The sequence below is a fragment of the Hippocampus zosterae genome, chromosome 8, assembly GCF_025434085.1.
Source record: "Hippocampus zosterae strain Florida chromosome 8, ASM2543408v3, whole genome shotgun sequence".
In the NCBI taxonomy this organism is placed as follows: Eukaryota; Metazoa; Chordata; class Actinopteri; order Syngnathiformes; family Syngnathidae; genus Hippocampus; species Hippocampus zosterae.
Genome location: NC_067458.1, coordinates 4,675,465 through 4,689,330, shown reverse-complemented (window position 1 = coordinate 4,689,330; position 13,866 = coordinate 4,675,465). Strand labels below are relative to the sequence as shown.

The 13,866-nt window shown below is 45.8% G+C and overlaps 1 protein-coding gene and 1 long non-coding RNA gene across 3 annotated transcripts in view; one reads left to right on the top strand and one right to left on the bottom strand.

The window, feature by feature from the left end:
• Positions 1 to 13,866, top strand: part of LOC127605739 (uncharacterized) — an 81,856-nt gene that overhangs the window by 17,387 nt on the left and 50,603 nt on the right. The window lies entirely within an intron of this gene.
• Positions 1 to 13,866, bottom strand: part of anos1b (anosmin 1b) — a 79,574-nt gene that overhangs the window by 23,051 nt on the left and 42,657 nt on the right. The window contains exons 3-4 of one of the 2 annotated variants that reach the window (XM_052073401.1): positions 3,135 to 3,197; positions 2,713 to 2,920 (exon numbers count right to left, since the gene is read on the bottom strand). In XM_052073401.1, coding sequence (XP_051929361.1) covers positions 2,713 to 2,920; positions 3,135 to 3,197 — 271 coding nt within the window. The remainder of the gene's footprint in view (positions 1 to 2,712; positions 2,921 to 3,134; positions 3,198 to 13,866) is intronic. The other variant, XM_052073402.1, reaches the window with a different exon arrangement.

Sequence of the window (13,866 nt, the reverse complement as noted above, 5' to 3'; positions counted from 1 at the left end):
CAAAACGGACCCCCTCAACGCTTCGGCTGCGCCTAGAAATTCTGTCCATAAAGGTTATGAAGAGTCGTCACCTTACCGTGGTGGAGGGGTTTGTGTGTCCCAATGATCCTAGAAGCTAAGTTGTCTGGGGCTTTATGCCCCCTGGCAGGGTCACCCATGGCAAACAGGTTCTAGGTGAGGGGCCAGACAAAGCACGGCTCAAAGACCCCTATGATGAATGAAATAAATGGATCTAGGTTTCCCTTGCCCGGACGCGGGTCACCGGGGCCCCACTCTGGAGCCAGGCCTGGAGGTGGGGCTCGTTGGCAAGCGCCTGGTGGCCGGGCCTACACCCATGGGGCCCGGTCGGGCACAGCCCGAAGAGGCAACGTGGGTCCCCCTTCCCATGGGCTCACCACCCATGAGAGGGGCCAAAGGGGTCGGGTGCTATGTGAGCTGGGCGGCAGCCAAAGGCGGGGACCCTGGCGGTCCGATCCTCGGCTGCAGAAGCTAGCTCTTGGGACATGGAATGTCACCTCTCTGGCAGGGAAGGAGCCCGAGCTGGTGTGTGAGGCAGAGAATTTCCGACTGGATATAGTCGGACTTGCCTCCACACACAGCCTGGGTTCTGGTACCAGTTCTCTCGAGAGGGGTTGGACTCTCTTCCACTCTGGAGTTGCTCACGGTGAGAGGCGCAGAGCAGGTGTGGGCATACTCATTGCCCCCCGGCTCAGTGCCTGTACATTGGGGTTCACACCGGTAGACGAGAGGGTTGCCTCCCTCCGCCTTCGGGTGGGTGGACGGGTCCTGACTGTTGTTTGTGCATATGCACCAAACAGCAGCTCAGCATACCCACCCTTTTTGGAGTCCTTGGAGGGTGTGCTGGAGAGTACTCCTGCTGGGGACTCCCTTGTTCTGCTGGGGGACTTCAATGCTCACGTGGGCAATGACAGTGAGACCTGGAGGGGCGTGATTGGGAGGAACGGCCCCCCCGATCTGAACCCGAGTGGTGTTTTGTTATTGGACTTCTGTGCTCGTCACGGATTGTCCATAACGAACACCTTGTTCAAACATAAGGGTGTCCATATGTGCACTTGGCACCAGGACACCCTAGGCCGCAGTTCGATGATCGACTTTGTTGTTGTATCATCGGATTTGCGGCCGCATGTTCTGGACACTCGGGTGAAGAGAGGGGCGGAGCTGTCAACTGATCACCACCTGGTGGTGAGTAGGCTCCGATGGTGGGGGAAGATGCCGGTCCGCCCTGGCAGACCTAAACGTATAGTGAGGGTTTGTTGGGAGCGTCTGGCGGAATCCCCTGTCAGAAGGAGTTTCAACTCCCACCTCCGACAGAGCTTTTCCCATGTTCCGGGGGAGGCGGGGGACATTGAGCCCGAGTGGACCATGTTCCGTGCCTCTATTGTTGAGGCGGCCAATCTGAGTTGTGGCCGTAAGGTGGTTGGTGCCTGTCGTGGCGGCAACCCCCGTACTCGCTGGTGGACACCAGCAGTAAGGGATGCCGTCAAGCTGAAGAAGGAGTCCCATCGAGCCTTTATGGCCTGTGGGACCCCAGAGGCAGCTGACGGGTATCGACTGGCCAAGCGGACCGCGGCTTCGGTGGTCGCCGAGGCAAAAACCCGAGCGTGGGAAGAGTTCGGTGAGGCCATGGAAGCCGACTTCCGGACCGCTTCGAGGAAATTCTGGTCCACCATCCGACGTCTCAGGAGGGGGAAGCAGTGCACCACTAACACTGTGTACAGTGGGGATGGGGCGCTGCTGACTTCGACTCGGGACGTTGTGAACCGGTGGGCAGAGTACTTCGAAGACCTCCTCAACTCCACCAACACGCCTTCCTTGGAGGAAGCAGAGCCTGGGGACTCTGAGGTGGGCTCTCCTATCTCTGTGGTTGAAGTCACCGATGTGGTTAAAAAGCTCCTCGGTGGCTAGGCCGCAGGGGTGGATGAGATCCGCCCGGAGTTCCTCAAGGCTCTGGATGTTGTGGGGCTGTCCTGGTTGACACGCCTCTGCAACATCGCGTGGTCAACAGGGAGAGTGCCTCTGGATTGGCAGACCGGGGTGGTAGTCCCTCTTTTTAAAAAGGGGGACCGGAGGGTGTGATCCCAACTACAGAGGGATCACACTCCTCAGCCTCCCTGGTAAGGTCTATTCAGGGGTGCTGGAGAGGAGGGTCCGTCGGGAAGTCGAGCCTCAGATTGAGGAGGAGCAGTGTGGTTTTCGTCCCGGCCGTGGAACAGTGGACCAGCTCTACACCCTTAGCAGGGTCCTTGAGGGTATGTGGGAATTCGCCCAACCAGTCTACATGTGTTTTGTGGACTTGGAGAAGGCGTTTGACCGTGTCCCTCGGGGAGTTCTGTGGGGGGTGCTTCGTGGGTATGGGGTACCGAAACCCCTGATACGGGCTGTTCGGTCACTATACCACCGATGTCAGAGTTTGGTTCGCATTGCCGGCAGTAAGTCGGACTCGTTTCCAGTGGGGGTAGGACTCCGCCAAGGCTGCCCTTTGTCGCCGATTCTGATCTAAAGTACTCATATTAAATCAGAATTTTAAAAATCTAATTAGTATTGCTGTATATTGCATTAATAGTTGTACTTTATTTCATTTCTTTTCATTTGTAGCCTTTTGGAAATGCATTAAAAACAATAAATGACAAATGACATTTAATCAACGAATACGGCTGGGCGGGCACAAGAATCAATCAGGTGTGGGGGCACCTTTGTAAAGATTGGCTGGTGTTTGACATGTGTGTCCACATCCATTGAAGCAACACTTCCTGGGAGTAGGACAATGTCGGTCTTGCAAGCAGCTTTCCACACAGGCAGCTGCAAAACCCGTCGCACGTTGAGGTGGAGGGCAGTCACCCTGTCTGGATGACCTCAGAGATGTTAGAAACTCGCTGCTGGTCACACACTCTGTCTGCTTCTATTCAGAATACGAGAGACAGAGTTTTGTATCACTACAAATAACTACACAAAACATACTCACTCTTGGACAGGTACACAGAAAGCAATGACAAAACTAGTACGAGAGGTTCCCTGTGCTGATATGTTCTGACACAAGCACACACACACACACACACACACACACACACACACACACACACACCGGCACTGAGATGAGGCACCCTCTATTTTACCTCACAGTACTTGAGAGAAGGCAACTTCTTGGATTCCCAAAGCTCTTTGCATGGTTGGAGGCACTTGATGTGGGGGAAAACAAACAAACAAAAATAAAAGACTTTTTAATTGTGATTCTTAATTAAGACTCATAACTAATAATTGAGACTATTTTTATTGCACAAATTATCAAACGCATGGCATTTTCATGAACGTAGAAAGGAGCTATTGTATCGTGGGAGAAAGGGAATTAAAAACTGCAAATGCTGCAAATATGCATTGTTGAGTAGGATAATCTAATAAAATAAAATGGTGCTTCATGTCCCTCTATGAACGAGAAGCAAGAAAAGATAAAGGAGATCATATTTTTCAAGGGCTTAAAAAACACACAAAAGGTTGACAGAACTGCTGAATGATGGCTCTTTGCAAATCATAACCAGACAGCATATAAAAACGGAGGTCTGTGCCCAACCTCCTCCCCCCCCATCCATATCAGTCTGTCCCTCCGTCCGTCTCCCTCAGCTACCCAGTGTTTCTGGTTTGAATTATTTCTTCCAGCTCAATAATTGTGGGAGGACCAACAGAACAAAAAGCTCAGAAAAGTCCAATTTAAACAACTACACAGTCACTTCTCAATATAAGTGGCTTTTCCAACAACTGCAGCCGTTTTAAAAAACATTATTTGAGTGACAACTGCACACCATTCGGGCTCATAAATATTACAGTTCAGCAGTGGATTGGTCCTCGGTGTGTACCGATCATAATTTTCTGGCCAATCACCAATATATCAGTTCATTGTTTTTGTAATCCATTTATTCTATCCAGCCAGTTCAGTACCGGGAGTTTTTTTCTTTTTTTGGGGGGTCTCTTTTCAAACTTGAGTCTTGAAAAAGAGGGGGTCGTCTTATAATCAGAGCCACCTTATATTCGGGCCAATTACGGTACAACTTAAAACTAATGAAGCGTGGTCGAAGAAGCCAGTTGCCACTCCCTACTTGCTCCGTCTTGCTGGAACCAGAACTTGCTCATGAGCGACGGGGAGATGGTCTGCAGCTCATTCTTGAAGGTTTTGAGGACCTCCACATACCGCTCCTTGGTGACTGTCACTGCTGCGCCAGATTCTTCCATGAAGATTGGTCCACTGATGCCTCTGGCCGCGATTTCTGGTTCCAGCAAGACGGAGCAAGTTCTCACACCTCAAACCTGTCCCGAGATTGGCTGAAAGAGAACTTCGGAGGCCGAGTGATCAGTCTCAAGACTGATTTTGAGTGGGCACCCCATAGCCCGGACCTAAGCCCCCCAGATTTTTTTCTTTGGGGCTATCTTAAGGACAGGGAAACCCAGAACCATCACGGAACTCAAGAAAGCCATCAGGGAGGAGGTGAGAGCCATTACCAATTCAGTCTGTAAGAACGTCATGAACAACTTCGTGCTGCGCCTCAAGAAATGCACGGAGCTAAATGGAGGCCATCTAGAACATATGCTGAAGAACGGAGAAAAAAAAGGCCAAAGACCCTCGTGTTTTGATGTGATGTTTTGAATATAATAAACTAGTTATGGCCAAGGTTTCATTTCATTCGGACAAAACAAAAGTTGGGGCCCGTTTTTTTGGGGTCACCCTGTATTCAGTTTCCATGCACAGTATCACTTTCTTTAAAGTACTGTATGCAATACACTATTTCGTCAATCATATACTGTGGACAGAGGAGACACCTGATGTTAATGCATTGAACCCACTTACAGCATGTGCAATGTATAGATCTCACACTCTCTAATGTCACTCGCAAGCTGTAAACCACTCAAGCACACGCTGGTATTTATTTGAAACTCTGAGACTGAGACTCTTTTATACTCTTTTGGCCTGGCAACATGAGGACACTCGGGTATGAGTGAAGAGCACTGTAGAGTGTAGCCATTTCTTAAATCATAAGTTAGAGATATTGCTGTTTCACCTAACAACACTCTGGAGCAGCTGAGATTAATGACTGCGTACGCAGGCAGTTTGCATATGATCTTGGATATAAAACAATTAATCAGTTGACACACACACACACACACACACACACACACACTCACACACACACACACACACACACGCAAAACACCTTGTCTCATTGGCCTCCACTGGCTGCCCCTGCAGTTTTATAGCCTCACCTGCCACGATAGAGGGATGACAGTCATACTCAGCAAAAGGGAGTGGAGGAAAATTGTGGAAGGAGATGTGGTTTCAGCGGGGAAAAAAACAGAAAGGAGTGTCTGTTAAAAAGGAGAGAGTAGATGAAAGACAAACCGTACAACAGGTCCAGAGGAAAGCTGGCAGAGCGATACAGTGAGACAAATATGACCACATGAGTTCCCTTTCCATACACTCATCTGCAATGTGGGAACCATGTGAGAAAATGGTTGAGTGATCTTGGAACCCTACTGAGACCATCTTGCAGGTGGTCTCGCACTGGGCGATTTGGTCCACAGCAGAGGTGGGTAGAGAAACCAAAATTTGAACTCCAGTCAGAGTATTATTACTTTCCAAGTGGAGTATCCAAACTCAATCTTAAAGGGCCGCTCTCCAGCCTGTTTTCCATCTCTCCTTGCTGCAACACACCTAATTCAAGTGATCAGGATTGTTACAGGATTGCTTCTTCAGAACTTGCTGATGATGTGATCATTTGAATTAGGTGTGTTGCAACAGGGAGACATGGAAAACAGGCACGACAGCGGCCTGCGAGGAATGAAGCTGGACAAGCCTGCTTTAGAAAAATATAACTCAAGTCTTCCAAATCATGACTTCAGCGTGAGTAAATACGGAAGTAGTCTGTGAAAAAAACCTCACAAACGTACTAAGTACCTAAAGAGTCCATCCATCCGTTTTCTCATTCTCTTATCCTCAAAAGGGTCACGGGGTGTGCTGGAGCCTATCCTAGCCGTCTTCATGCAGTAGGCGGGCACACCATGAATTGGTTGTCAGCCAATCGCACGGCACAACCATTCACATTCACACTCTCAATGACATCTCGGGACAATCTAGTGATCAATTAACCAACCATGTATGTCTTTGCAATTTGGCATAGAGAGAACACGCAAGCTCCACACGGGAAGGCTGGAGTCCTGAATCAAACCCTGAATTTCCGCAACGTGATGCAGATGTGCTAACCTGTCGGCCACCATGCTACCTAATTGGAAAATAATTTTTTTTCAATCAGAGCATGGATATCATATGGAAAAAAATGTAAAATAGGATTGTGCAACTTCAGATATTGCCGAGCTATCACATAACTAAAACAATACACTCAATTTTTACATATACAGACATACCTCGGTTTTCGACCATAATCCGTTCCAGAAGGCTGTTCGAAAACCGAAACCATGCTCTTTTTATTCATTCATTCATCCATTCATCTTCCGACCCGCTTGATCCTCACTAGGGTCGCGGGGGGTGCTGGAGCCTATCCCAGCTGTCTCCGGGCAGTAGGCAGGGGACACCCTGAATCGGTTGCCAGCCAATGGCAGGGCACACAGAGACGAACAACCATTCGCACTCACACTCACACCTAGGGACAATTTAGAGTGTTCAATCAGCCTGCCACGCATGTCTTTGGAATGTGGGAGGAAACCGGAGCACCCGGAGAAAACCCACGCAGGCCCGGGGAGAATATGCAAACTCCACACAGGGAGGCCGGAGCTGGAATCGAACCCGGTACCTCTGCACTGTGAAGCCGACGTGCTAACCACTGGACTACCGGGCCGCCACGCTCTTTTTATTAAAAAAAAAAAAAAAATTATTGAGCACGTCTATTCACAATGGAACGCTACACGAGGAAGCATCACTTCCTCGTCTACCCAAGGAAGCGTCACTTCTTCGTGTAAGGAAGGCGAGAGGAGTCAAGTGCCGCATTCAAGTGCGCTCAATTTGTTTCAGAAACGAAATTCGGTCGTCATCCGAGGCATAAAAAAAAACTTGAAATTTTTGGTCGAAAACTGATTTGGTTGAGAACAGAGACGTTCGAAAACCGAGGTTTGACTGTATATAAAACAAAAGAAGAAATTAATTAAGGCAAATTTAGCTCTGGGAAATGTTTTGAATTACTTTACATAGGAACAAATACTATGCCAAATTTTACCAGAACATTCAAAAATATTGACAATGTACGTACTAGCCAATGAAAAAGGAGGGAGAACATAACTCTAAATCTTTGAGTTAATTTTGAAATTATTTTATTTGTTTTCAAATCTATAAATGGTCTCGCCCCACCTTATTTAAATTATTCCGTATTCTCTTTGCAAACTGTGGATGGAGAGAGAAAGAGAGGGAGAAAGAGCTGCTTTTACCTTACAGCACTTTACCTACATAACTAATAAGACTAGAAAGAAAAAAATTCAATGCCTCCTCACTTTAGATTAACTCGAAATCATAAGTATTGTATGTTTTTTGTCCTGCTACAAAAACGCTAAATTTTATGTTTAGTTAAAGGGAAAGTCAACCGCCAAAAAATTCTTTACATCAATATGCGCCGCCGCTAGTCTAAACAGCATTCTGAAATATATTGCGGGTTTGGAAGATGAATTAAGCAGCAACAAGAGTGCGGACTATTTGCCAATTGTCAATTAAAAATTACATCACAGTTGTTCAGGTCTCATCTAATATTCTAAGTTTGGTAATGTGATGTTTGCAAGATGAGCCTCTGCCCCTGTCTCCTGCCACAAACAGTGACCAGCCCTCAGCATGTGAAATCCGCTTATTGCACTTAATCAATTCCATGCCTAAACTTTAACCCGCAACAATCACAAATGGCCTTGGTTGTCTGTTGTTTGCTATTTATTGTTTATTTGTTTGTTTATATTTATATATTTATGTCTTTATGTATTTTTATGCAGTTCAGTTTGCTGCCCTTTTTTTTAGCTGTTTGTGTTTCAATGCACTCACTGCATGTTTGTACTGTGGTTGAGAGAGGAAAGTAATTTCATCTGTGCTGTATTTTGCACATAGAGCATATTTGACAAGAAAGATTGACTTGACTTTACTTGACTTGAGCCGGGTTTGGTCGTTACGCAGGGTGCGTCCTGCCTGCTCGCCAACTTGACAATGACAAGGGGAAAGGGGGAATGGTATGGTATTTTCCGCACTCGCCACATAGGAAAGTGGCCAGTTTGCCTGTCAAAATTCTCATTAAGCAAAAAAAAAAATGTCAATACAGTACACAAATCCCACAATGCTCCATGCGGCCAGTGATGCTCATGATTATTTTCAGTTTAATGACAACATAGCTCCAGGACAATGACTCAATGTTTACAGCTGTGTCAGAACTTTCTCGGAGAATGGATGATATGGTGAATATTGTGTCGGTTCCCAACCAAAAAAAAAAACTAAGGGCACATTCAAAAATTTACTCCGACACCCATGCACTACTTTAAGGTTCTGAGCCCGCACTAGTTCACTCCAACATTCGGAAACTCAGAGGTTTGCTCACATTTGTCATTCGGTTACTCAGAATGCAGCACAAACAGAGTGCCTCTATGCGCACTCAGCGATCTGACTGTTTTGTCACTTGGTGTTGTTATGTCGTGTGGACCTGATGTGGATTGTTTTCAGCATTTTTTGGCCACGACATTCGTCAAAGAAGAAGAATCTGCGCTTGGTGCTTGCGCCTTCTCGGCAGCATGCGTGTAGCAGCACTGATTTTGATTGGGAGGAATTGTGTTTTTGCGCCTGAAATGGGCAGCATTTTTCACAGCGCCATTTTGTTTAGCGGAAATGTCAGTGCTGTTGGACAGTCAGCGTCTGGATGGAAGGATGGCTTGGGGAGCCGACGACGAGAAGAAAGGATCATCAGTGCAGAGCGCCGATGCGTATGTGGAACTGGGAGTCGTGGATTGGAATTGAAGCGGATTTACATGGGGATGTAAGCCAATCTCATTTTTGTTAATGGACGCTCCAGCTTCTTGTTGCTTTCAAACCTAGCTTGTATTAGACGTGTGCTCATTTTCTGCATGGCGTCTTTGATCCACTGGTGAAAGGACACGTTGATTCGCTCCTCTTACTTATATAACTGCTTCAAACAACAAAGTGTATGCAGAAAAAGTGGTTAAGATTGCACGACTTTCTATGTCTGATGTGATGTGTGGTATTATTTTGTCATTTTGTGTTCACTGTTCTTTTGATGGTGGCGCGGGCATTCGCAGCGGCTCCTCTCTCCTGTAGTTGAGAGAAAAGAAATTTCACCTGTGCACATTTGACAATAAAGTTGACTTGAAACTTAAAGTTTGAAAACATCATTAAAGACAGATGAATGTAGTACTGAATTGTTGAGACAAAGCGTAAAAGTATTTTTCATCCTCTCAGTTGCCACAATTTTTAGGGCTTCAACCCAAAAGTGTTATATGTTTTGTGTCATTTTGGCTACGATGTCTCTGCTGTCTGCATACATGAATGATGCATGTAGCAAGATAGCAGTGAAACATCGCTGTCACCTAAACATACAATGTCGTGGCTAACTACACTTGAACTTGACTACAAATTTTTATACTGCTTAGCTAAACGATTTCATGACCCAGCGGCAACCCTGTTGCACGAGCCCTGAGCAATTGTGATAGGATGTGGCAAAATGGCCGCCTGCCCCTGAGATGTATAAAAACAGGTGGATTTTGCTAAACAGGAGAGGAGATGCCGCATATCGCCCACTCTAATGTGCCATTTCTGCAACATCGTTTTGGATGCACCGGGGTGGAAAAGTCACCTGTTGATACAAAATGTAAAATATAAAATACTGAAAAATACACTAGGCTGTTTAGAGTACCCTAGCTAATAGGCTCATTTTGTTGTCGCTTGGGTGAAAAAAAACGTTGCTTTTTTTTATAATGAAAAACAGTTCCACACTTTAGCTTGAAACTCAATGTTTACTGTTGTCTATAAAGCTGAACTGTTCAACAATGCAATGTGATTTCTTTTGTAAGCTAATGAAAATCACTGATGGGAGGGCGCCACATTGGGTAAGACCGGGTCTGATCCAGCCACTTTGTTAGTGCACATCACACTCCCTCACACCTGGTGCACATTATTATTTTGGTATTGTGTGTGTGTGTGTGTGTGTGTGTGTGCGTGTGTGTGTGTGTGTGTGTGTGTGTGTGCGCGCGCGTGCGTGTGCGATTGCGTGTGTGTGCGAGTGTGAGGGAGTGTGTATGCGTGTGTGAAGTCAAGTCAAGTCAAGTCAACAGTATTTATAGAGCACTTTCAAACAGCCATCGCTGCATACAAAGTGCTGTACATGGAGCGATTTAACATATACAATAAACAGTAAGACGAATCAGTAATAAGTAATAAGTAATAAGGCGGTAGAAAGCACCAAGCAGTAAAACCAATGGCAAATCTAAGTCATGCTGAGTCAAACGCCAAAGAATACAAGTGAGTTTTGAGGAGGGCTTTAAAGATGGGCAGCGAGGAGGCTTGCCGAATGTTCAGTGGGAGGTCATTCCAGAGAGATGGACCAGCAACAGAAAAGGCTCGATCCCCTCTGAGCCTCAGTTTAGTTCTTGGTACGTCTAGCAAAGACTGGTCCACAGACCTGAGGCGCCGGGCAGGGGTGTAGGGGCGTATGAGCTCAGAGAGGTAAGGTGGCGCGAGATTATTCAGAGATTTGAAAACAAAGAGGAGGATCTTAAAAATAATTCTAAAATGAATGGGGAGCCAGTGAAGGGATGCCAAAGTAGGAGTTATATGCTCCCTCTTACGAGTACCAGTCAAGAGGCGAGCAGCGGCATTCTGTACCAGCTGAAGGCGCTTGATGGAGGACTGGCTGACTCCAAAGTACAGGGCGTTGCAGTAATCGAGCCGGGATGTGACAAAGGCATGAATTACTGTCTCAAAGTGTTCATGTGAGAGGAGAGGTTTTATTTTGGCCAGCTGTCTAAGGTGAAAGAAGCTGGATTTAACAACGGCACCAATTTGCCGATCGAGTTTGAAATCACTGTCCAGTTTAAGTCCCAAGTTTGAGACCGTTGATTTCAGATAAGGAGATAGGGGGCCCAAGTCTACAGGATGGAATGTACAAGGTCCACTGGGGCCAAACAATATCACCTCTGTCTTCTTTTCGTTGAACTTCAAGAAATTTTGTGCCATCCAGGTTTTGATTTCTTCCAGACAGGATAGGAGTGGCCTTAATGAGAAGGTGTCTTTCTTGCTCAGTGGGACATAGATCTGGCAGTCATCTGCATAGCAGTGGAAAGGAATACCATGTTTCCTTAAGATGGAACCCAATGGGAGCAGATACAGCGAGAACAGCAGAGGCCCCAGAATTGAGCCCTGTGGAACACCACATGACAGGGGAGCAGTGCGTGATTCAGAGCAGCCAAGGCTGACACAAAAGGTCCTGTCAGCTAGATAGGACCTAAACCAATCAAGAGCACTCCCGCCAATGCCCACCAAGTGCTGCAAACGAGTCAGCAGAATACTGTGATCCACTGTATCAAATGCTGCAGTTAAGTCCAATAAAACCAGACACACGTGGTCTCCAGAGTCATTTGCCAGGAGGATGTCATTAGAAACGCGTAACAGGGCTGACTCCGTGCTATGCATCGTCTTGAAACCTGACTGGAAGACCTCCAAGATGTTATGTTCATCCAAGAAAAGTTTCAACTGCATGTGCACCACTTTTTCCAGAATTTTGGAAATGAAAGGCAGTTTGGAAATGGGTCTGTAACTTGACAGCTCATCTGGATCAAGACCAGGTTTCTTGATCAAGGGTTGGACCACAGCATGTTTAAACTGTTGGGGAACTACACCAGAAGAAAGGCTGCTGTTGATGATATCCAAGACCGATGCACCAACACTCGGGAGAACCTCCTGAAAGAAGCGTGGGGGAAGAGAGTCGCAAGGGGAGCCAGATGGCTTCGTCTGGCGAACTACATCCTCCAAAAGCGCCAAGGACACAGTATCAAAAGAATTTAGGACAGCTGAACATGGAACATGGACAGAGGAGTCAGATGCGGTATTTGGGACCGGAATCCTAGCTGTAGAGACCTTATCAATAAAGAACTGAAGGAATCTGTTGCACATCTCGGCTGAAGAATCCGAGCAAGTAGGCAGAGGGGGTTTGAAGGACAGAGATAAAAGCAGGGGGGACTGTAGGTGGTAGGGGCGGACAAAAGATGAATTTTAGTGAGGGCTAGAGTTTAGCCTGAGTGAACTCCCAAGTGAATTTTCCATCGATTTGCTGCTGATGTGACACAAACCATATGTGTTGGTACAACATCTGTCTGGCGTGTGTCTTTGATATAGAAGGTCTGGGATTTGATGTAACCAAAGAAAAGATAAAACACAACAGCTCATAAGACGCGTCTTACCAATATCAGGTGTGTTATTATTGCTCACCCTTGTTCCCTTTTTCATTAAAATACACGACAAGCTTTCTAATATAAAGTATTTATGTTTCTGAGTTATAAATAATGGCCTGGTATTTGTGGTATATTGCAGATAACATCTGATACAAATGTTTCGTAATGTAATATATAAGCCTCTTCTGGGAGTACCTTCTGCAAGACCTTCGAGTTTGTGGAAATGTTTCCAAGTTCATTTGAAAGAACAGATAGTATGTTAAGTCAACGGGCCACAGGTGGCTGTTCTCGTTCATCACAAAAGTGTATGATGAAGTTGAGGATTTTTCCACACCAATCCACACTTGCATAATCGTTAGTTTACATGAGAGACAGGCAAACAGTTATTGATTGAATCTAAGGCATGATATGCAAAAGGCCAAATTAATTTTACGCGATTGAGGAAATCTATGAAAATCACACTGTGTTGTACAATGTTTTCCTGCCGACTTATTTTAATCAAATGCAAAGAAAATGGCCCAAACACAATTTTAAGTGGTCACAATTAAATATAAAATAAATCTGTACATTTCCTGTACTAAATTAGCATGACCAGTGTTGGGAGGAGGGGGGTGGTGCTATGTTGTGTGTGATTCTTCTGCCGTCCTCCGCGTGTTAGTTTGAATTCAGGTTGAATTGATGTGTGAAATCAGCGGTGTGTGATACAGACAATCACAGTAATCAGAGCACAAATGCGCAAAAGCAATACGTATCTCAGGACAAGTCTTATATTTTCTAAGCAGGGCGCAGCTTTCAACCGAAACTTCACTTTCATTTTCCCTATGACTGTTGCAGTGCTTTCGTTTCTCCAAAAACTGTTCCAATACTTTAGTTTCCGACAAACATAACTGCGGCAGTACTTTCATCTCTAGCAGGTTTGAATAGGACTTGGGTGTGAAACTGCAAGTCAGCAAAGACGATGCATGCACAGCGTTATTTGATGTCTGCAACATCGTCCAAAATAGTCTCGTCTCTAAGGCAGTTCAAAGTGAGGTCATACCATAGTCTAAGTATGTCTGTTCATAATATGTCGTCAAGCTGATAATGCACATAGGTAAATAATGGCTTCAATAGCCAACTTTAGTGGTGTCTGTTGGTGTACCATCAAGTGTACGATGTGTGCAATATTTGTCCAAACCTAACAACTAATGCTGCCATTGAGGTGGGTTTGGGCCCAGCAAATAAGATCTGTCGGTTTTGTTTCATAAAGCTTCCCAAAGAATGATTTATGGCTGTATTCTCCTGAATATAAATGTGTGTGAGATTTCATCCAATGTGATGTTTTGTAAAGTATAGTATCACATGCATGAGGAGCTTCATCCAGGCACAGGCTCATATTGACCTTCATACTCCTTGTGAGAATTACATCACATTGCATGATGCAGTTTG